This window comes from Strix aluco, chromosome 1 (assembly GCF_031877795.1).
Source record: "Strix aluco isolate bStrAlu1 chromosome 1, bStrAlu1.hap1, whole genome shotgun sequence".
NCBI classification, from domain to species: domain Eukaryota; kingdom Metazoa; phylum Chordata; class Aves; order Strigiformes; family Strigidae; genus Strix; species Strix aluco.
This window is the reverse complement of record NC_133931.1, coordinates 122,889,775-122,912,942: the sequence shown is the minus strand read 5'-3', so window position 1 is coordinate 122,912,942 and position 23,168 is coordinate 122,889,775. Positions and strand designations below refer to the sequence as shown.

Below are 23,168 nucleotides of genomic sequence, written 5' to 3'. Positions count from 1 at the left end.
AGTACAAAAAACCTAAAAAAAAAAAAATCTATACAACTCCCATCGAAAAAGGAAAAACTAATACAAAAATCATCTGCTAACTAAGAAAGCATTTTTGTTACGTCTAAACAAAATTTTGGCAAAAGAACAGAATTATTTTATCTTTTGTATGATTTCCATTCTTTGATGCACACAAAGCTTCTTTGCTATTTTTGGTTATTTACTTTAAAAACTAGTAGTATATATTACAGATAATTCTAGAGGGAAAAAAATCACTGCTGCAGATCCACAATAGAAGACAACTGTGCTAAAACAATGTATCTGTAACTTCTTTAATCTAATCTGTAAAAAAAAAATCTAAGGAGAATTAAGACGACTTTTTTTTCCACATACATGAGTTTGAGGATAGAAATACAACATTTTCTAAATACTTCCTATACTAAATTCAAGAACACAGAGTCAGGTATAAATCAAGCTGTGTGGAAAACGGTCCGCAAGCATCTAAACTTCCAAGGATTAAACCAGCCACAACAAAAGAAAATCCAATTCAACAACAACAGTGGGGCAAAGACAACACATGCATTGACTACTTGAGTAGAACTGCTCTGCCACTGAAACTGTGTCTTCAGCTGATTATTACAATTCCTCATGCATCCAAAACTGGATTAATTTTTTTTTTAACTACTTGCAATCCTTCCATGAGCTCCTTTTCTTCCAAATTATCTCAAAAGTGCTCAGCCTTCTTCCTAGAAGATCCCTGTAATTCCAACCCTGCTTGTGTCACAACCCACAGGTGAATCTTTGTGCCTTCTCACATTTTGCTTCCACAAACTCTTTGACTCATATCTATGTTAGCACCTTTACTTGCAAAGTCACTTCATTTTATTGCTATCCTTTCACCCGAATCAGCTTTCCTCTATCCCATATCCATCTCAGAAAGCTTTCACCTTACCTGTTCAGCTGACAACCTTTTTTTTCACAAATCACCCTTATATGGATTTACATGCATTTCTGGAATCCAGTAAAGAGAAAATGTGTTTTATACTAGAGAAGTAAAAAATATTTTGAAAGGTGCCACAAATGCTAGTTGTCCATATACGTAACACCAGAGCATTATGTGGAGTGATAACCAGACACAGTTATATAATGCAGACTTCTCCAGGAGGTTAAGGAAAACTCTAGAAAAATATTAAATCACTGTAGACATTTTTACACCAATCCTCCAGAACTCCAAACAAAACAGAACTTTTTTTCCTCCTGAAGAGCATTTTTAGTTTTACCAACCTATTATTACTCTAGATGAAAAAAGAGCCCCCATGCTCCTCAGCCTCAGGGTTTACAGGAACAACAGTCAGCTACCTGGCATGGTGCCCTCCATCATCTTTAGCAGAGAAGAGCATTTGATGTACACTGGAATAGTTTAACTCACCAATAAATGGAATAGAAGCCAAGGAGTCACCAGGTGGGCTGGAACCCGATGCTTTCCTTTCTTCTATTCTTTTTATGTGGACTTCTCTCCGAGCATCGTTAGGTAACCAACAGGTAGTGTCCGAGGCTGCCTCCTGGTCATTTACAGCAAGAATGTAGGACTGATGCCTCAAAGGCTGTGGAGTTTGGTGGCCAGAAGGTGATTTGTCCCGCATGACCACTGTGTCTTTGTCATTTTCCTGACCATCCGTTTGCAGAATTTCAGGCTCTTGGACATCTTCCCTTTCGAAATCATGAATCTTTTGTCTGATGGAACCATCTACGTTGTCAGAGGTAGTTGAACTCTCACTTGTTGGCTGAACAAGTTTGGCGGAAGCTGGAGACAAAGAAGAGGGTTGGATGGTTTTGCCAGTTTCTGTTTTGTGATCTGGGGCACCCTCTGCTCCGATCCTTGACTGTTGGTTTAACAGACCACTCTGATGCAAGTGATTTACTGTTCTTTGGTCTTTGCTGGCAATAGCATCCAGGCCCTGGTTAAGGGGAAACGACGGTTTTGCTGCATAGGGAGCAGAGTTCTTCAAAGAGCTACTTTTAGAACTTCTGGCTGGTGTGAGAGACAATCTCTCTTGTGAAACAGTTGTAGATTTTGAAACTCCCCCAGGAGTTTGCAAATCTCGAGAAGACTGTAACATTTTTATATCTGGTGGAACTTTCTGAAAATGAGAACCAGGCAGAGAAGCTCGACTACCTGTTCTCCTGTTATCTGAAATATAAGCACTCGGAGGCATAGAAAAATTTTGTCCTCGAAGGGACATGTGAAATGCGTGCTGTCTAGACCTCTCATAAATACCTCGCCTATCATCTTGTTCAGTAAACCCTGTCCACTTGTAAGTCTTTCTCCTATCTCCATTTGTATCCGCAATCAGATTCTCAGAATGAAAGTTTTCTAGCACTTCACCCTGTTTGCTGAGATAATCCCATGATCGAGCCCTGTGATTCCTCGTGTTAACTGAAGGTGAAGTTAGAGTATCTTGCGAAGCACTTCGTGGCCACTCTTTCAACAACATGGGATCTTCAAGTCTTTCCTGGGATACACTTCTCTGCCGGACCTGAACAGACTGTGGAACCCTGTCATGAGAGGTGCTCCTGCGCCGTACCTGTGAAGCAGTGCGATTTTGCACCACTTGATTATAATCAGTTGTATTCTGAGAAGCTGCTCTTAAACTATCTAACCTTTCCTGTATTGTTCGGGAGCCATACATGTGCATGCGCCTATTATCAATGTACTCTTTGTAAGTTTTGTATGTCTTCCAGTCTATGTGCTGGTGGGAGGTTGGAGAACTGTAATGATTAGTAGAGACTGAGGGAGAGTCTGTGGCTTGAGCAGGAGGTCTAGTGCTTGGGATTCCTTCTGAACATACTACATAGTTTGAAGCTTTACTTAGTGTTCCAGTTGGATCAACTGGCCTTGTTATTGGAGTCTGGGGAAGTACAATGGCAGTGGACACTGAAGAAGATGGTGACGTGGTCCGTGCTTTTAGACTGGTTTGATCTTTTAAGCCATATCTTACTTCCTCTGTCCTGTGTGATGGACCAGCATGATTATTTCTACAAGATGGCAAATCTACAGCCTTCTCAGAAGGCACAATAACAGTCCTTACAGTTTCATTGCAAACACACACAGCTGTGTTTGATTTTGCAATGTCTGTTGGTGATGGAGGCACTTGTATTTCCATTCTGTAGGCCCTCTCTGGCTGTGTCAATGCCCGTACTGGTCTACTGACTTGCTGTTTCCCCCCCAGTGAGAAGTCGGAAGATAGCTTGTCACCAGCTTGTGCTATAACAGAAGCTGTGGATGTCAGGCGTGGATAACATATTGGCGGTGGTTCAGGTATGTTGTGGGCATTACCACTGTAGGCTTCGTTGCCTTTCAGGTAGGCATCTTGGGAATACGCCTGTGGAGAGAAGATTAAGTGAGTATGCAGCAGTGAGGGAGATGGAAAAGTTCACCATCTAGTATTTGCATGATCAAGCTTCAAGAGAGGGAACACAAGTACAGAATTCACACCTATCATTTTAGACAAAATGTTAGTTAAAAAGATAAAAATAGCATTCCATCCCCTTAGTGAGCAGAAACAGAACAAGCAAAATCGTTTATACATACATTCCTGCCCTCAACAATTAAAAAACTGATGACCAATTCTAGGAAATACTGCAGATAGGGCACTGAGGCAGGTTTCCCAAAATCCGTGAGCACAAAATACATTATTTTTCTCCTTCTTAATTTTGCTTTCTATCATGACGCTTCGCACCTTCTTGTGTAAGCTTCACATTGCTGGAAACCAGAATTTCACAGCAATCAACAGGTTAAAATGCTGCATAAATTCAACTAGCACTAGAAAATTCTCTAGTCACTTTCTGTATAAAAGAACTCTGTTCACATAACGTAGTACGTATGAAAAGTGCACACAAATACACATACACATGCTCCTCTAAGATGTCTTCTACATAAAAGCTACTGTTCCTAAACATAAAATGAATAAATTGAAGCAGTAACATCTTTGTTGTGAGCCAACACCCTATAAGTCATCTTACATTTTACAGGAGACAGCCAGTACATGGCACGCAAGTCTTACTGCAAAAATGCTAATAACATTTTTAACTACTGTCCACACACTATTAAAACACAAACTAAAATCTCAGATTAATTTCCTTAGTGCATTTATTTGCACCTTTAAGGGCCTGACTCCTACAGTTATATTACACTTAGTATGTTTCTGTAGCCTTTTAGAAAAGTAGCATTTATCATTGTGAAATTAACGGAACATTCAAAATAATAAATCAATGAGAAGCATACAGCATACTTAAACAATACCCTATTATTGAAAAACTTTAGCATGACTTCAGTTTAAACAGAATGAAATAGCCAACGCAGAGCCTGCCAATGCAACAGAAGATTAAAATGATTTCTCAGAGCTTTTACACGCTTAGACATAGTAACATACCATAGCATTTCCTCTCCAAATCATAACATGCTCAATTCTGGAGTATCAGTGTGCCCTGTCTTAACACTAGACAGATTATAAAAACCCAAGTGCAGCCATAAGATTAATACAGAGCAAAGTACAGAGGAGGGCGAGGCACTCACAGTACTGCTGCAATGTTACACTGAGCATTAGTGAAGTGCAAAATACTAAAGCACACAGAGAAAACCGACCAAATAACACAGGCACAAACCACAAATTAAGAGATTAGCTTTATGAAGAAAATTCAGCTGAGACTATCTAGCTCATTTCCAACAAACTTGCTGTTTCATATTCTTGCTTCTCACTAATCATTAAGAAAAACATGCCTTACAAACCCATCAGAGAAATGGCTACTGTAGATTTCTTACCAGTGCTGTGACATCCTTTGTAAACTGCAGCTGGCAGAAAACAGGAAAACATAGTAAAAGCTGCTTACAGATGTAAAGACAGAATTATCTTGTCATATTGATGTTGAATACAGGAAGCTAAAAATACAACTACCCTGATTTCAGTGGAAGGTACCAACAGAGGTAAAGGGCAGTAGAGCATAAAAAATAACTTCACCCTCCTTGTGAGCATATTCATCTCAGGCTTTGATCTGCTCCTTGCATCTGTCCTCTACCCTTACAGAAAGCAAAATACATTTGTGCCACTTTGCCTTGGTGCATCCCTACAGCTGCCTGCAGAGAGCTCTGGCTCTATGCAACAAGACTTCCCTTCCGCTACAGCAACATTACTGTCTCTCATTTCCCCTGGGCTGCTACCATCCCTGCTTCCCGGTGACGAAACAACGGCTTTATTATGCATTTAAAAAAGCACGCCCCTTCCCCACATATATCTAAACATGACCACAAGCTGTCAGCTGACTGCAGCTGCTTTCATGTTGTACATCTGAAATTAGAGGAATGATGCTGCAGAAACACTCTCCTCGTGTTTTGTTTTGTTTTTTTTTTTTTCTCCACTCATAGTAAAAATCAAGCCAGGTTTCCACTGGCACATTTAATGGAGGGAAGGAACATACAAAGATAAATATTTCTAAATCTTTTAAAAAATGGATATTTAAGACCTTGATAGGTTGTAAGAAAAAAAAAAATTGGAAAAGATGCTGAACACCCAGAAAACAGAAAGACCAAGAGACTACTGGCATGCAAGACGAACAATCACACACACACGCCCCCAATCAGAAAACAATTATTAATTTATACAGCTGATAAAACAGTTCAAAACCTGGGATACGCACACGTTACACCAATATAAAATAGTCTGTGTTTACGTTTTTGTAAAACATGTCCATGACAAACAATGCTTCATTGACTTTGACAGCAGAAAGGTGAAATTCCAAAACTGGTGTGATCTGATCATAGCCGAAGACTGCAAATAAAAATCAGTTCTCAGCTCTTGACTAAATTTATCACAGATACTATTCAGAAGACAGCATTCTCACAGGGTCCAAAAGCTAGGCTTTCTCCCCCACTTCCACCAATAATGTTTCCATGACTGCAGGTATATCCAGACAGAAAGACTGCCAGTTCTGAGTAAGACAGAGTTACTGGAAAAAAGGTTTTGATGATGGAAAGTGTAGTTCTCTTTTCAGTCTCATTCCACCCACTTCCCAAGAAATCACTGAAAGCTGAACTTTCTTCCAAGAATGGAAAAGTTTATAAATGGGGGCTGTGACATTTCCACAAAGAATATTAAATATCTTTGTTTCATAGTTCTGATTAAGGACCTACAGAGAAATATTGCAACTCAAAGAAATGTATGGATCCATTCTGAATGTCACACTGAATGATGCATTATCAGCTTTTGTTACTATGAAATATTTTAATTGCTTTAAACAGAAGGTGATGGTTAAATTTTCAGAACAGGTTTATAGACTAAAAAAAAAATATAAGTACACCAAAGCATTTATTAGCATTCACACACCAATTTTGACACTTAACATATGTTGCAACTGTATATAAACCACAGTTTGAATATTACTCTCTTTTCCCTTCAGTTCCTCAAATGATACAGTATGTAGAAATACCACCTTAATCTCTAAGTGATTGCAACAGAGGATATAGTCATTAAAAAGCCACTGGGGTATGGCTTAAATTTAAGCCTTTAAAAAGCCTTCAAAATAAAATAAGCCTTCCCACTTAAAAAAAAAAACCCAACTTTTTTAATATCTGGATCAGTGATGCTCTTGATTCAGACACCAGCCAAGCCACTCAAATTCCTATAGGGGCTGGGTACTCAGCAGTTACTCAGAAGTTACAACATGATTGAAAAATCAGTCTTGATATTTTATGAGCTCTTTCTCACCTTCTCAAAACAACAGCAGTTATGGAAAGCTTACCATACAAATACAATTTAGAGTGACATTAACAGCTTTGATGGGTAATAGCTCTGCAACAATTACTAGAAGAAAACTGCTGCACTTACAGTAAGAACTCAGTGTGTTTCCAGTTATTTGGTACGATTTCTTCTCCACTTTGCAATCTGGTTTTGTTTGCATCAAGTTTGCAAACTCCTATGGCAAACAATTAATTTCTTACCACGAATTTGTATAACCATTAGCAAACTAAGGATTTAACTGGTAAGGTAATACATTCAAGCTGTATGATATGCCAAATAAATTTTAAGCAAATAAAGCATTCTACAAGATATTTTATTAACCCTCAAATTCAGCTGAAGGGTTTTGCTCACATTTTTCCCACTTGATTTTATGCCATTTAATGTTAGAATAACGACAGCCAACATACAAGGATTCCTCTTAGCAAGAATCATGGTGACACCCTGTACTTTCAAGAGCTTGAGCCAACCTTGTCCTATACCCCTTAGTCCAAATCCATAAAAGCACGTAGGCAATATGCTTCACTGAGGATGAGTATGCTTCACTACGCTTCACTAAAGGATGAATAATAACGCTGATTTCAACCGAACTACTTGCAACCATTTTGATGCATCAGAAGTTAATGTGCCCAGTGCCTTGCAAGACTGAGCTTGAGGCATTCTTCCTTCCTTCCTTCTCCAACCAGCTTGGGTTCAGATTGTTTCTTTACTACTAAATTCTTCTCTTCCCTGGTCCTAACTTATTCTCACATTTAGCAGGAGTATGGGAACCGCACACCAGGAAAGGTTTTCAGCTGTCTTAAAAAAGAAACATTTTCCACTTAATAGTTTGCTCTGGCCAGATTGTTAGTAATACAGCTCAAGTGGTTTCATTTTGCTCTGAGACACCCAGCAAACACTATGGTCAGATAACATTATTTGGAAAAAACAAACAAAAAAACCCAACAAACCAAGCAAAAAACCAACCAACCACCAAAACAATGCACACCCTTTCTTTCCAATGGCAGTGAAATTTTTGTATATAAAATTTAATGCTTTAAGCTCAAGAAACTTAATTTCCAAATACAAGCTGTGTAAAATATTTTCCTGTAAATATTAGTCTAAATTGGAGGTGAGGAGGGTTGATATGATCAGTATTTTCTGAAAAACTTTGTTATCTAACATTGCATATAGGTCTTCTTCTAGGTCACTATGTCTTCACACCACACCCCTCCTCCCATTGTACTTGCTGCCAGAGCTTTAATATTAACCTCTGTGCACATTAATAACTGCGTCAGTACAAAATCTGAAAGTAAACAAATGCTCCAAGACTCTGGACTAAATACACCCACTTATGAAAACATCTCTATTAAAAGTAAAGCAAATGAAAATATTTCACAGTTGTCCAGTTGTACTGGGTCTGGCTGAGCCGGAATTGGTTTTCCCCTATAGCAGCCCTCATGGTGCTGTGTTTTATGTTGGGAGCTGGCAGGGTGTTGATAGCACCCTGGTGTTGTGGCTACTGCTGAGTAGTGCTTACACAGCACCAAGGTTCTTTCCGACATTTTCCCCCCCTCAATGGGACGGGGTGGGCAAGATCTTGGGAGGGGACACAACCAGGACAGCTGACCCGAACTGACCAAAGGGATATTCCATACCATATGACGTCTGCTCAAGTATAAAGCTGGGAAAAAGGAGGAAGGGGGTGGGGTCACCCTTGGTCCTCCGAGGCAACCACTACGCGTATCAGGGCCCTGCTTCCTGAGAAGGCCCAACATCGCCTGCTAATGGGAAGTAGAGAACAAATCTGTTTTCTTTTTGCTTCCGTGCACAGACCTTTGCTTTGCTTATATTAAAACTGCTTTTGTTTTACCCACAAGGGTTGGGGTTTTTTCCTATCTTAGTTTCTTTGCCCTGTTGAGAAAAAAGGGGGAAGGGGGGGAAGTGATAGAGCGACTTGGTGGGTACCTGGCATTTAGCCAAGGTCAAACCACCACACCAGTAAAACAGCCATGTTGCTCCATTAGGTCTGATGCAGTTGGATGGTGTGAGCAAAAAAACCAAACAAGACAATATTGTTGAAGTTGACTGTGGGCAGACCTGTAGTCAGAGGCATGAGGTTACTGGGGTATATAAAACTCTAGAATAAACTTCCTTATGTAACTTATTTTTCTTTTTTCTTATTTTTTAATACAGGTGCATCACTGGCAATTTCAGGATACTACAAGGCCTTGAGAGCTGCCAAATTCCACAAAAATATCAGAAGCTACAAAGCATCAAACTCTTCTGTGCATATCTCCCAATATGCTGAAAACTTCCGTATCACCTGACTAGAAAGAGAAAGAAAAAAGAAAAAAAAAGAAGATATACTTCAACTGACTTTCACTTGCTTTCCGGGTCATTCCCATTTAGGATTTTTTTGTTCCCCTACTATCTATGACAAGAGAAACATTTCTGTTCAAACATGGTCAACTAAGTTATCAATATGCAGTTTCAATGGTCTGTAATTTTAAGGAAAGATTAAGATGTAAATTAAAAGATGTGAAAGAAGGAACTAAACATATCAAAAACATACAGTAGTGAACAGCCCCCTTTTATTTCCACGTTTACCATTCACAGAATGCCCAATAAAATCTTTTTGTAAATGAAACTATAGAGATCTTCCTAGAACACTAAGGCATGTTTCAACAGATTTGTGTGCTACTAAAATTTACCGGTGACAACACCTAGGACTAGAAGTAACCTGCTACCTTTTGGGGCAATTCCTCTGAAGAAATGATTTTTTAAAACTTACTCAAACAGTTGAGGGTAGGATAAAAGTTAGGAAAGATGAACTTTGGAGTGGATAGTGACGGAAGTGCCAGAAAATGAAAGATGAAAAATAAGGATAACTTGCCTATAGCATGTGTGTTTATATACACATACATAAAGTAGATACACATATTTACAAATGAGTATCTACATATGTTTTCATATAATAAATCCTATAAACATGCATATGCTACATTACAAATAACCTTCCAAATGAACAGCTCCAATGCAGATCATACTAAAGATGCAGTTTTTAAGACTGATCTTTTCAAGTGCTTTATATTTAGAAATTCAGTGACTTGTAAGCTATATTCTTCTTTAAATACACAAGGAAAGATTAACAAATTCCAACATGAACATACCTTGAAAAAATGGTCCAAAAATCCTGCATACTAAGGATACCCTAACATACACATATCAGACACTACAAAGTCTATTGAGAAGAGCTGTAATAAGGCTGACCTGTAAGTGAGCTTAGTAAGTTTAATTTTCTCTCTAGGGAGCACCTTTACATTCAGTATTTTGTGTAGCACAAAAAGCTTTTGAACAACTGAAGATGGTCATAATTTGAACAACTTTTTAGTATTAAATTTGTTATCTAAAGGCTACAAACCAGCAACAATTCCTTTAAATACACTTGAGAAAAGGAGCTATTTGTAGTCAACCTAAATGTGTCTTCCCACTCATACGAAGTTGGCAGTACTAAAACCTACAAGATGCCAAAATTCTGACAAAAAAAGGTTGAGAAAGCTACAGAAATTGTATATAGATACATCAAACTTGAAACAGTGAGGAGAGTATAATATAACAATAACCATCCTCCTCACGGTCACAAAAGGGTTACATGCCTACAAATATCTCAAAATTATCAAAAGAAATTATTTTAAGTAAACTAATCTCAAATTTGAGGAGAAGCATGAAAAAAACCCCAACACATTCATAGTTGTCAAGAGTTCAAGTTTTTGTCATGGATAGAGATGTTTTAAATATCTTTTCCCCCCATCTCCAAAGTGACATTTCCAAGACCACACCAGTGGACAAACACGACTGACACCAACTTCACTATGGCAGGATTAAACATGTAATTCCCTTCTATGTAAGCAGTGTGCATGTGCCACAGAGGGCGATGACTTGTGGATTGGACCACTTCATTGTTACTATTGATGAATGGTTGTAAAGCCCTGTTTTCAAGAAATTCAATATACCAAGAGGTTCACAGACATATATGGATATTTCTGAAGACTAAACTCAAGATTTATAAATAGCAAACTAAGGATAGAAACAAGCAACTGTGTTCTTTATGTACTTAACCTAGCAATCAGTCATCACCACATGGAGTAGAAACAAGCAACTGTGTTCTTTATGTACTTAACCTAGCAATCAGTCATCACCACATGGAGTAGACTGCCAAGTACTATAACTTACCACAACCAGCATCATTCCTGAATATAATGAAACTATTTCATCCTCGCTGCACTAGACAAACCTTTCACTAGCTCCTACTACAATATCCAGTAGTGCTTTTTCTATTTTTACAGCATACCAGTATTTAACATCAACACTTTACAGTGAGTGATACCATCTGAAGCTGTTTACAGTGAGATTTATGACATATGTCAGAGAAACAACTAAATTCTTTAACACACTGTAAGAACTTACATAACAACTTCCGTGACAAATGTATAAATTTTTCCTCTATTGATAAGGGCACTGTACCTTAATATTTACTGTTCACTTTGCACTTATATTGACACTACCACTACAGAGGTTATTGTTATCACTTATGCAAGCTGTACTTCATTCAGGAATAAGAATTCACTCTGAGGTTTAGACATAAGATTTCCACAAAAGCTAACAGAGCATTAATCATAAGATAAAAACAGAAAAACAAAACAAAAGCATGCGGTTTCTCAGCCGAAAACAAAAAGTTACTATCTTTTCACAGGGAGTGAAAGGAATAACATTCTATGCTCTTACTCTGAAAAATATTTTAAACTCAAGTGTTCAGCTTTGAGTAAAGCAAAGTTCTTCACCAAATCTTGTAATGAGAACAGTAGATCCTAACATCTAAAGGCTGAAGATTAATAATCACCATCTTCAGAGGAACTGCACAGATTTTTAATTTGACTGAAGTTATAGTGGCGCACTGTGTCTCAAAAGACTGCTGATAGTTATTGTAGACACAGTAAGATTTTTCCTCCTCTGTGGTCGCCTAAAAGGAAGAAAACTACAGGCCATAACTGATGACTTCTGTTATATGATGAAATTCAGTTTTATCATCTGTATCTTCACATGTTGCAACTCTGCCAAAGATTGACACCTGAAAACATATATACTAAAATACAGACAGTGACAGAACCACATGAACAAACTGCAGTTATTGGAAGTTTTTTCCAATAGGCCCGAGTACACGCAATGCTCAGTCTTGTGGACTACAGAAAACATGTGTCTCCATGGCAGATGCTACGTGGAACTTACAGTTCTCAAGACAAGCCCCTCGTACCCAAACAAATGCATCATAGCAAACAGGGGCATGAACTCCTCCATGTTGTATCATAATCATGTACCAGACCAACACAACAGCAAACAGTCAGAAGGAACTCATACAAACTGTAGAGGCAATGCAAAGCATTTTTGCAAAAGGATGACCTCACCTCTCAAACCTAATCCTCTATCTTCAAAAGAGGAGCCTGGCATACAAAATTCACAACTCTACCACATCTTACAACTCAAAAGAAAGTTTTTTTTTTTTTTTAAAATGATGCCTAGAAATTACTCCCACACATATCACCAGTTTTTTTCTAGAACTCCCACAGGCAGCTATATTTTCTTTCCTTTACCCCTCAATCTCCTCCAGGAGAACGACCTTACTTTCTTTTTACTAATATATCCTTCTGTAGCCCAAAGGTAATTGTCTTTCTTTGCTCCTCTACCTCATTATCTCGTTCATTGACATAACAAGTTAAATTCCAATCAATTATTTTTCATCTATACTTCACCTGAAGCTTGCGCTTCATGTTTCATCAGCAGAGTGAAGATGTGCCTGAGAACTTCTCACCCGGCCAAATACAAAGGTTTAACTTTAAACCTACAAATCTTGCCTTACCCAGATCCTTTAGACAGTTATGGCTACAAGACTGTTAGATGCATATGGCCACTCAGATAATTTAAAAGTTAGAACTATTCCTGCATTTCTACATATTCACAGTTCCAATTAAAAAAACCCAAACCCAAAAAACCCCACACCCAAAAAACCCCCAACTTTTCCCTCCTACTTATACATACAATCAAAACTCACTCCCTGCCCCCAACATTTTCTGTGCTGGATTACTGAAGTATTTCTTTACCAAATGTTCCCAAAATATCACTTCTATTCTAATAATCTTGGCTTGTTGGCCTAACTGGCTGAGTTCCTATGCTAGCCTCTATCTTCAGCTCAAAACAGAGTTTCTTGGGTTTTTTTCTTTACCCATTAATCTGTCCTTTAATACTGGACAACAGCTACTGAAACCCACAGGGTTGTCTTAACTGTTATTTAAAGTCACATCTTATTATTTCTGTGTGGATTAGAAAACACCATTTTCCAACTACTAACCAGAAAGTCTACCCTGCTTGTCCTCAGGAGGTTAATTATCTCACTATAGATGCAGGACCTCAGTTCAAATTGAGAACATACAGGCACTAGTGTAACAAAGTATTTAGAGCAGTTACAATTAAAAAAATTTGGTAATAACCTTCAGCATATTCATCACCCTGCTTCTTTCCTGAAAATCCACTGACAATTAGTGAGTTATTAAAAAAAGCTCATTTTAAGTGTCATATGCTAGTTTTTAATTCAAATTCAGTAATGATTCCCAACTTCTTTAGAATTAGACAACCTAGTTAAAGAAAGCAATCAAATTAATGAATTCTTATGTAAGTAAACTAATCTAAAATATAATAAAAATACAAACACTATTTTATCGGGTTTTTTTGGACAAGATGCTAGAAATATCATGGGAAGAAGGTATTCTCCCCTATATTTGGATTCCTCTGAAATTTCAGGGATGGCAAGCCAGTAGGAAAATATCTAAGGAGTGACAGAGATAAATGTTAACTCTTTAATTATTTGCTGGTAGCACAGTTCGTAAACAATACCAAGACATTTTTCTTTAGTCAACATACTGTCTGAATATAAGCTTCATAAACATACCAACTGAAGAATGTCCTCATCTTTTGGCATAACACTAAGTTCCAGTATGCTGTCACTGAAACAAATAGAAAAAAAAACACACATGAACTTTTGGAAAAGATATTCAATTCTTGTTACAAAGATGATTAACTTTCATAAACCAAAACCATTCAAAACCTCCCACACTCAGCTATTCTGTCAAATTAATTTACCCAACAGAAATAAACACTGATTTCCATTAGATCCATTCCATCTTAGCAAATATGAATAGAACAGAAATCTGACTTAAGAGTATACCTGTGTTCTCAGTAAAACTAGTGTATTAAGACAACACACCGTTTTGGTTTTTTTTTTTCCTCCCATAGACTCCCAAGGTACATTTGTTTGAAACTTCTCAGACAAAACAAGGTGGCAAATCTGTGAATGCAAGCTAAAATTTCCTTCTTCCATTTAAAACTAAAGTCTGTTAGCACTCTAAAATTGCTGGGGAAATGTCATAACCACATCATCATGTGAAAAGTGAGGCAATAGCAAGGCAAGCACTGATTTACACCTTTCCTTTCCAATCACCTCCTAGCAGACTCAAACATATTTAGTCAGTCAGATGACATCTGAAATATGGATGAAAAAACATGTGCTATTTATAAGTGCTGACTTTGTCAGTGCTGAAACCAAAAGCAACAACAGCATAAAGATCCAGGAATCCAGATAGTTCTATCAATGTAACTTAATACAGGCAAAATCAGGACACTGAATGTACAATGTATTAGTTACCCAGGGTCAAATATTGTAAAACAGTGAAAGCCACTGTTATTATCTACCAGAAAAACATATTTTCACATGCAAGAGAGAAGTATATGATTCTAACGCTGGAAACAGAATAGCTGAATTCATTATCTCATCCAAGAGAGGAATACTCTGTTCACATTCATTAAATGTGAACTGGAATAGGTACAGAGAAGGGCTACAAAAAAGATGGCTTGTACAGACTATTTTAACTAGGCTAAAAAAACAGAAAATGAAGAGATTATGACTTATAACTCTCATGTTCCATGTCACAAAAAGAAAGTATATTTAAACAAACTGATCAATACCAGCACAAGAAAAAAAATACAACCGATATATCGGACTAGAAATTAGGTTATCTATGCTGGTAAGTACGATGCATTTGCTGAGAAAAGATAAAACCAGCACAGAGACTGGCCATCAACTTCAGGGCACACAGAACAGTCTATGAAAGCACTGAGAAGGACCTCAGTTTCTTATTTCTGCAGAGAGGAAAGTAATTTTCTCAAACATGTAATGTGTGATTTATTATGCTTTCTTATATGAAAAATGTTTTTATTTTGTGGTTCCTTTTCCATTTGTTAGCAACCACAGACATAAGGCTGCATTCCAAAATAGCAAAGTAAGGGTATTTGGTTTCACAATCTTCTTAAACCATTATTGATTTTAGAAAAAAAGTGTTCTCCAAGCAGCATAAATTACTTTACTTTTAAAAACAAGTATCAACAGTGATAGATTTAAGTTTTTCTTTTTAAGTCTATACACAGCTAGGAAAATAAAAGGTCATTAAAAGACTTTTAAAGACTTTTTAGAATATTCAGTTTTAAGAAACACAGAAGTATTGATATTTATGTGCATTTACAGTTGCATGTCCTGTTTTGACTGAATGCATAAACAGCAAAACTATTTAAAATAATTATTTAAAATTAGTGTCATCAGAAGCTGACATTTGCCTTAACCCCTTTGTATGAATATTAAATTATTTATCAGTTGAAAAAAAAAAAGAAAACATGAAAGAGATACCATAGCTTAAGGCATTTCCAATGAAGCATTCAGATTTCATTTCTATGTATGGGTAGCATGTATGTGTAAATTCCATTAGGCAACTTACAATTTGATAATCATCAGTGCTTACTTGCGGGATGAAGACTTTGGAAGTCAAAAATATGATAAATACCACTGCTATTCTTCAAGTACTTTTCATATAAAAGAATATAATATGTCACAGAACAAACCATTCTCTTAGCACAAAATATTTTTTTTTCTTTAAAAAAGAAAGCAATTAAATCCATTTACAGAGTCTAACACCTTTTTTAGTAGCCATCCAAAAGAGGAAAGGGTTCCATTCAGGAACAATGTTTTATATACCATTCAAATAACTATTTAATGGTTCTGTTCCAGTTTGCTGCAGAACCTTCTGGAGACAATTTGGATCTTCTTACTGTACATTTTGTGAAGCGCTCTCAGAATGTTTTTCAGTTCTCATACCAGAAACAAAAAGTATTAAAGAATACTTTTGGTGTATTCTACTCTATAATGTGCATGCAGATTATGAACTAGAAAGTGTTAGTAAGACCCACCATGCTGAAAGTGGCAGTTTACACTAAAGTATTAGACACAGTATTGCAAATTCTCAGGGATATCTATCCTTCAAGTGAGTTTCATTACACATTTTAAGAGTTGAATTTAAATTTGACTCAAACTAAAACACTAATCATGACTGTCTTTTGATGCACTATTCTGTATTAATGAAAAAGATTCAGTAGCTAAACTCTACATTTCTGAGTAATCCCAACACTTTCGAGAAGAATTTGCCAAGATAAACAAGTGGAATAGACCTAATCATTCAAATTCCCCACAGTTTAAAAAAAAAAGTTGGGAATCAGAATCTGTTTCTTGTTTTATTTAGAACCATAAATAATTTACAGAGTTTAAATTAGTAATCAACATATCTCCAAATTGATTATGTAAACAGATGAGAATAAATTCTTAATGGATCAAACTAACAACTATTGGTAAAGAGTAGGAAATCTAGACTTAAAAGTGTTCTCATGGCTAATCTTACAGGACATACTTATTTCTAGCAACTCTGAGGTGTGCCCTTCACCTTCCAGAAAAAACAATCAGTGTAAGTTTAGCTTTGCTATCTCCAACCAGAGCAAAATAGATGAACGTTCTAGACACAGCTTAAAACTTTTCTGAGAACAATACGAAACATGGCTGAATTACAGCCCATCCATAAGTCCCACTGGAATTTATGGGGATAATTTCATTTATGGCAGCTAAGTTCTGATGTCTGCAGAATTATATAATGAGAACAAACAACTACAATTGACCAACTTTCTAGAAAAATAATAAGCAGCTATAGAAATAGAGCTGCAGGAGTAAGCCAATTCAAAAAGATCAGTTGAACTGAGTTTCATGGCAAAACAGGTGAACAGCAAGTAGAAGGAGGAACTCTGTTTAGAGGCAAGAGAGATGTGTTGTACCCTTGAAAACTGCTCTAAAGATGACCAGAAAAATTACAAAATAGTAAGCATTTACAGTCAGCAATGTGTTTGAAAAGGTAATTAAAACAATAATTAAAAATACAGTAATTAAAATGTCTAGAAAACCATCACACAACATACTGAGACAAATGAAACCGTCTTTAGTCATGAATAAAGGAGATTTCAGCTGACAACTTAGCCTTTCAAAACGCCTTTCAGCATGTTGCTTGCACAAAGTCTACTAAAGAAATTAAAGTGTGCCGGATGCTGAGACACGAAATAGAGCAAGAACTGCGGCACTGGGTATTTTTAAATATGAAGAGTTTAAGTACCTTCAAAAGTGAACTTGTGCAAGACCAACCTATCAAGAACTATTAAATCAAGCGATACAGATAAAACCTTTGGTTCAGCCAACTCCTAAACCAAGGATTTCTGGAAAGTGGGCTATTACCATCTGACCAAATATCACTCTACAGTTTCAGTATTTTCATAGTCCTCTCCTAAGAGGCCATTACTGGATGTTATCAGAAAGTATACTGACATAAACAGACCATCAGTCTGACCCAGTATGGCTATGCTGATGCAAGAACTGCATGCTAAAGCAAGCAGCATACACCATAATGTAATTTACTTGCCATGAAATGGCAGCACAAGAAATAAAATACGTGCAGAACAAACTGCTCTAAGCTCAAATACTGTTTTCAAGCAAAGAATTAAGAGTTCATTCTTTAGTCACATGAGAAGCACTGCCTGTAAGCTACAAGGAAGACACACCTGATCTGTAGTCTTAGCTCTCTTTATGGATCAGAATTAATATTTATCTGTTTATCTTAAGAGGTTCATTCATCTGAAGACTTCACGACCTTTTGTTGTGATCTTCTGTGATGTACACATCTGGCTCAAGATAATAAATTGTTCTCCCCTCCTAACTAACCACAGCATCCCTTCATCTTCCATGCACTCTAGGAAATTAGGGAAACAGATGCAGCAGTGTGCTATACCATTCCGGGTTGCACTAGATAATCACTGATAAGGCCTTGTTCATGTGTCCCCGGTTTATGCACAGTCAGCAGGGATTGCATTCTGCTGGGACACTTTGCTACCTAGCCTCACAGGGATGAAAATCAAACTTTATTCATGGGCAAACCTAGAATTAAGAATCTCTAACTGCATAGGCCACTGCATAATGTGATTGGTCTCCCTCTTTTTTGGATTAAGAGATTTAATTGACTGATGTACCTGTTGGGCCCATAAAGTAACATCCTGTGCCTTGGGCATACACTATTGTACAATACAAAATAAGAAAACGATACATGGCTAGTGTTATCTCTAGTAAAGATTATTAAAAAAAGATTCCATCTTTCCAGCTCTTGTACAGAAAGTACTAGTGACAAAACACATTCCAGTCTACCTTGCCTGTCATACCTTTGAACATAGTTTTGTTGTTCCAAAAAAAAAAAAAAAAAAGCACCTGGGATGTATGTATTTTGAATGAAATCTTGAATAAAGACTCCACTGAAATAGGAAGATCAGGATCTTATTTTTCTTACTCCTAACTGTAAGCGTAATTATATCTTAATGCATGAAGATTCACTAAAAATAGAATGTGACATGTGAGATGTATTTAGAAAACATTCTTCCATGCTGATCATAACACCTTTTTTCCACATAACTTATTATTATATTGGAAAGTTGTTGTTATAGAACAGAAATTGACACCAAGAAAACTGTAAAACTGGAGGTGGATACAAGAGATGAAAGTGAGTATCTAGATTCATGTATGGACATGATTTAACAAGCCCTTGTGAGCTGCAGGAGCAGTAAGTATCACCATTTCCTCAAGCCTGTGCAAGGTTCATAACTCACTGCAAAACAGAGGAAAGCCAAGATGTACCTGCAGATGTCTTGCAGGTATGCACTAGCATAAAGTTTTTCCTTTACCAGATATGCTGACTTCTAGTTATCAGATCTCACAAATAAGGTAGATTTTTCTGATTTTCTTTTTATATTGACACATATATGTGCGGTGCGTGGATACCTAATCTGCCTATTTTAAGTTCAGACAATCTTCCTCTATAACACTTAGTGTGAATGGCTAACAAGGGAAAAGTACTGACGTAAAAGGACTGTGGCACAATTCAGCACGCCCATTCTCAAACCCTTCTCAGCATTCAGTAAATACAGAAAAAAAGAAATAGTATAACAGAGTGCGTATTAAGGAAAATTTAAAAATAGGATGACTTTTTCAGAACCACCGTAAGTGGTCATTTCCTGCTTAGTATACAAAAACTATGTGTGACACATAAATACTAGTATCTTACCTGTTCTGTATTAAAGCAATGACTTGAGAATATGTCTTCCCAATAACACTTTCTCCATTGACTTTTATAATTCTGTCACCTGTAAAAGGAAAAGTTATACCTTAAATTAATTTGTCTAGACATTTTTTTGATCATTTTTATTCTGTACCTCACAATGATCAAGGTCGCCATTATGTTAAATTCAAGGTTAGTCATCTTTAAAAATGAAAAAAGAAGAAAATAAAAGATGCACAATACAACTACATGTAACCACATACAGGATACCAAGTTTCTACTCTTCTCAGAACATTTTCAGATGTGGTATCTTACTCTAAGCTTCCAAATGAATCACCTAGAAACTCACAGAAAGAAAGCCACAAGCAGGTGTAAACTATACCAGAGGCTCACTTAAGCATCTTCAAAGTAAAGCTTCTGATGTATGGTAACACATACTGACATCTCTTCCCAAATCTTAAGCGAATTATTAGTAGACATTTCAATTCCAGCACTTAACCTCAAAACAAAACTGAACTTTAACTCAGAACACTGCCAGGGGTAGCTGTACACATCTCCTTTAGTAGCAGCAAATACTGCAATTTTTTACTTCTTCCTTCTGAAAAATAAAGGACAAATATTTTGAAAGACTCCAGCTTCCTCCTTCCTTGGAACAACCTGGGTTGTTTTCAAAACATTATTGTCTCTTCAGTTCATCTTGGACAGTGTAACAGGTTATTTCTTATCCATATAGATATTGATCTTTAGACCTAACATCACTTGTATCAGGCTTCTCCAAATAGTTTGTTGCACCTTCATCATTAAAAGCTTCATACGCTCTCATAAATTAAGTGACAAATATACCATGTAGAGCTATTTTCAGCTTTTGATGAAAAATCCATCCCATTCCTTCACCAAAAATGGTATTTGCATCATCAGACGAGCAAAAAGGTTATCTTGAATTTATTAATGAGGAGAAAATGGTCTAAAGGATTACAGGTAGGGAGCTTTGGAAAGCTGCTGGGGAAAGAAGAACTAAAAGATAGGATCCATGCAAAGTGAGCCAAAGGGAATGGCTTTTTCAACACTGCTTTAGAAACTGAAAGCTCCTTTTATGTTTCTGGTGTGTTCAAACCAAAGCAAGGAAAAAGCTGTACATTCTGAATACTCAGCCTGACTTAGTGGCAATAACGCTCTAAATGCTCTGCAGAGGTTCCTTATACAGACCCCAGAGATTTCCAGACTTACCAAACCACACGGATCTGCTGAACTGTGTTTAATTTGGTCTGCACACAGACGTAACATCATGCAAATAAACTGGTGCAGTATTTTCAACTTTATGAAAGTTTACATATGCCCTTTTATCAGCTGGTTACTGCCCTTTTCCTCACCTGAAAAAGCTCTTGAGTTTTGTCTCCTGCTTCCTAAGCAATGAAAGAAAGGTTGGTGACAACATTTAACAGCTGATAGCAATCCACAGGACTGACAGGCACCTGTGATGGATGACAAACCCTATCCCACTGTTGCATACAGACACCTTATGTAATTAGGCTGAGAAACTGGACTTTCATGAAAACAAAGTTTATTTTTAAATGCTCATTATCACACTGAAATAAATCCTTTCAAAAAGTTGCAGGAAAAAGAAATGCTATAGTTTGTGCCAAAAAATACTCTTATTTACAAGCTCTGAACCCTGACCTGCTAGGTCATATGGCAAGACTTCCTTAAAACACACCAGATCCTTCTCTGGAACTTAAAACTGACTTTTTGCCAGGCTGTTTCAGAATTTACCCACAGATGTAGATCTTTTCTCAGTATTCCCACTAAAAACTGTAATTAGGAATATCTTTAAAGTAGGTCATATAATCTTATTTATTCTTGCGTAGTTTTTCTTTATCAAAGAAACAGACTATGTCACACACAGCAGTGAAACACGTCTACATGACGCATGCATCCAATGAAGCTGCCAAAAAACTCAGGTAGGACACACTGCAGAACTGGTTACATGCAAGAAGTAGGTGCAGGCAACTCTGCAAAACACAACTTTGCTCAGTTTCAGGTATATATAAAGGGGAAAGCCAGTGCCTATAGTGCAAAAAAGGATATAGAAGCATAAAGGCTTTTTCTAATAGCTCTCTATCAACCTGGTGGCCCATTAAATACCTTTGATCAAACTAGAAATTAGTCTGAATGCATTTAAACCATCTGCCTTTCCACACGCATTTTTAGTTATTTATATTCTTGCATATACATAAATGACAGCATGAAGATGAAGACATGGGAATCCTGGATCTGTTTAGGCTGTTTGTATTTCAGTATTTCTAATATTTATATTTGGAACTCACAGATATGTTTCTTTTTAATGAAATGCCTCAGAAGTTAAATATGGCAAGTATGATCATTCTAACTGTAACAAAGATAATTTTACAGGAGTATTCAAAAATACTCAGAATGAATTGTCTTATATTTAAGAGATTGTAACCAATTTCTCGAATTTGCAGGAGTGTTCCAAGTTTTCTGGTGAGTAGCAGACAGGTAAGCTCCTGAAACAGAGCTCACTGATTCTGGGTAACAAAGCTTGCATTGAGACTTTCAGTATTACAAAGGACCCTGAAGCAGTGAAATAAGAATTGACAAATATAACTACCCACACTCAGATTTTTGGCTATTTTCTTTCCATTAGTGCGATCATGAAACAACGTCAAGTTGAATTTAAAAAAAAATTTAAAAATACAGTTGATTCTACCAAATAAGAAATGTATACAGTATCTGTATCAGAGGTTAAGCAAGCTACCTGACTGATCACTCCCTGAGTGTTTTATAATATAATTTCAAGATAGAGATGTAGTAATATATTTCACCCTAAAGTTTTAAACAAGAAATAGTGGCATGACCTAATTATATATAACTGCTATCAGCAGTATGCTTAAGAAGAATATTCTGGTAATTTAAAAACGTATTTTCTCATTTATTTTCTGTTCTTTATTCTGGGCTCCTAAAAAGCTCTTCTATGCCTAAAAATATTCTCTACAGATTTCATCTCTTTGAATTTGGCAAACACTGAACAGAGTAGAAATTAACATGGCTCCTCTGTACAACTTCAACATATGCTGCACTTTATCAAGCCAAAACACTTCTTTATATAATAGCATTAAAATAATACCAAAGTAGCCCTTCCCTGAATAACTACTTAAGGAGGAGTTAAAAAAGAAAAATGCCTTATGCTGTACAAGTAGGATCTAGTACTGTTTTTAAGTTGCTGATCATCCCAGAATCTTTGTATTTCTTTAGGAAGAAACATACAAAAATTATTCTATTTCAGTCAAATGTATGTACATAACTGTTTTCAAAAGAAAGTATCAACATCCCATTATCGACACAAACACAATCCTTCCATAGAATGTACATCTTGCAATATTTTTAAGAACAGAAACCTGTGTTTGTAGTGGTATTCATCTACATAAATTACTGTTTTATCACTTGTAAGACTTCCTATTCCAGCATACCTTTTTTTTTTTTCCCCTAAGTAGAGGTGTGACAAAGTACCTGGCACTTCATAAAAACACGTTTTCTGTTCTCCAGTTTGATTAAATCAAACAACTGAACAAGATTTGATAAGAAAGGATAGACTTGGATTGTTCCCATTTAATTAAAGGAGGTGGAATAATTTGATTCAAAGGACAAAAACCTGAATGTTTTGAGGTTATCAATTTGTCACAAAGCAAAACAAATAGCAGCTTACAGGTGTCATTTTCCTTCCTTTTCTCTTTCTCCTCACATATTTTATTGTATACTTGTTCTTACTTTTTCAAAGATAATAAACCAAAAAGACCAAGACTTTAATGCCTTAATACATTTTATGTAGCAC

The 23,168-nt window shown here is 36.6% G+C and overlaps 1 protein-coding gene across 4 annotated transcripts in view; it reads right to left on the bottom strand.

Moving 5' to 3' along the window:
• Positions 1-23,168, bottom strand: part of ARHGAP21 (Rho GTPase activating protein 21) — a 120,219-nt gene that overhangs the window by 27,422 nt on the left and 69,629 nt on the right. For 3 of the 4 annotated variants that reach the window (XM_074833833.1, XM_074833825.1, XM_074833841.1), the window contains 3 exons: positions 19,328-19,406; positions 13,753-13,807; positions 1,409-3,362 (listed from right to left, as the gene is read on the bottom strand). In XM_074833833.1, coding sequence (XP_074689934.1) covers positions 1,409-3,362; positions 13,753-13,807; positions 19,328-19,406 — 2,088 coding nt within the window. Of the gene's footprint in view, positions 1-1,408; positions 3,363-4,801; positions 4,832-13,752; positions 13,808-19,327; positions 19,407-23,168 lie in introns of all 4 variants that reach the window. The other variant, XM_074833851.1, reaches the window with a different exon arrangement.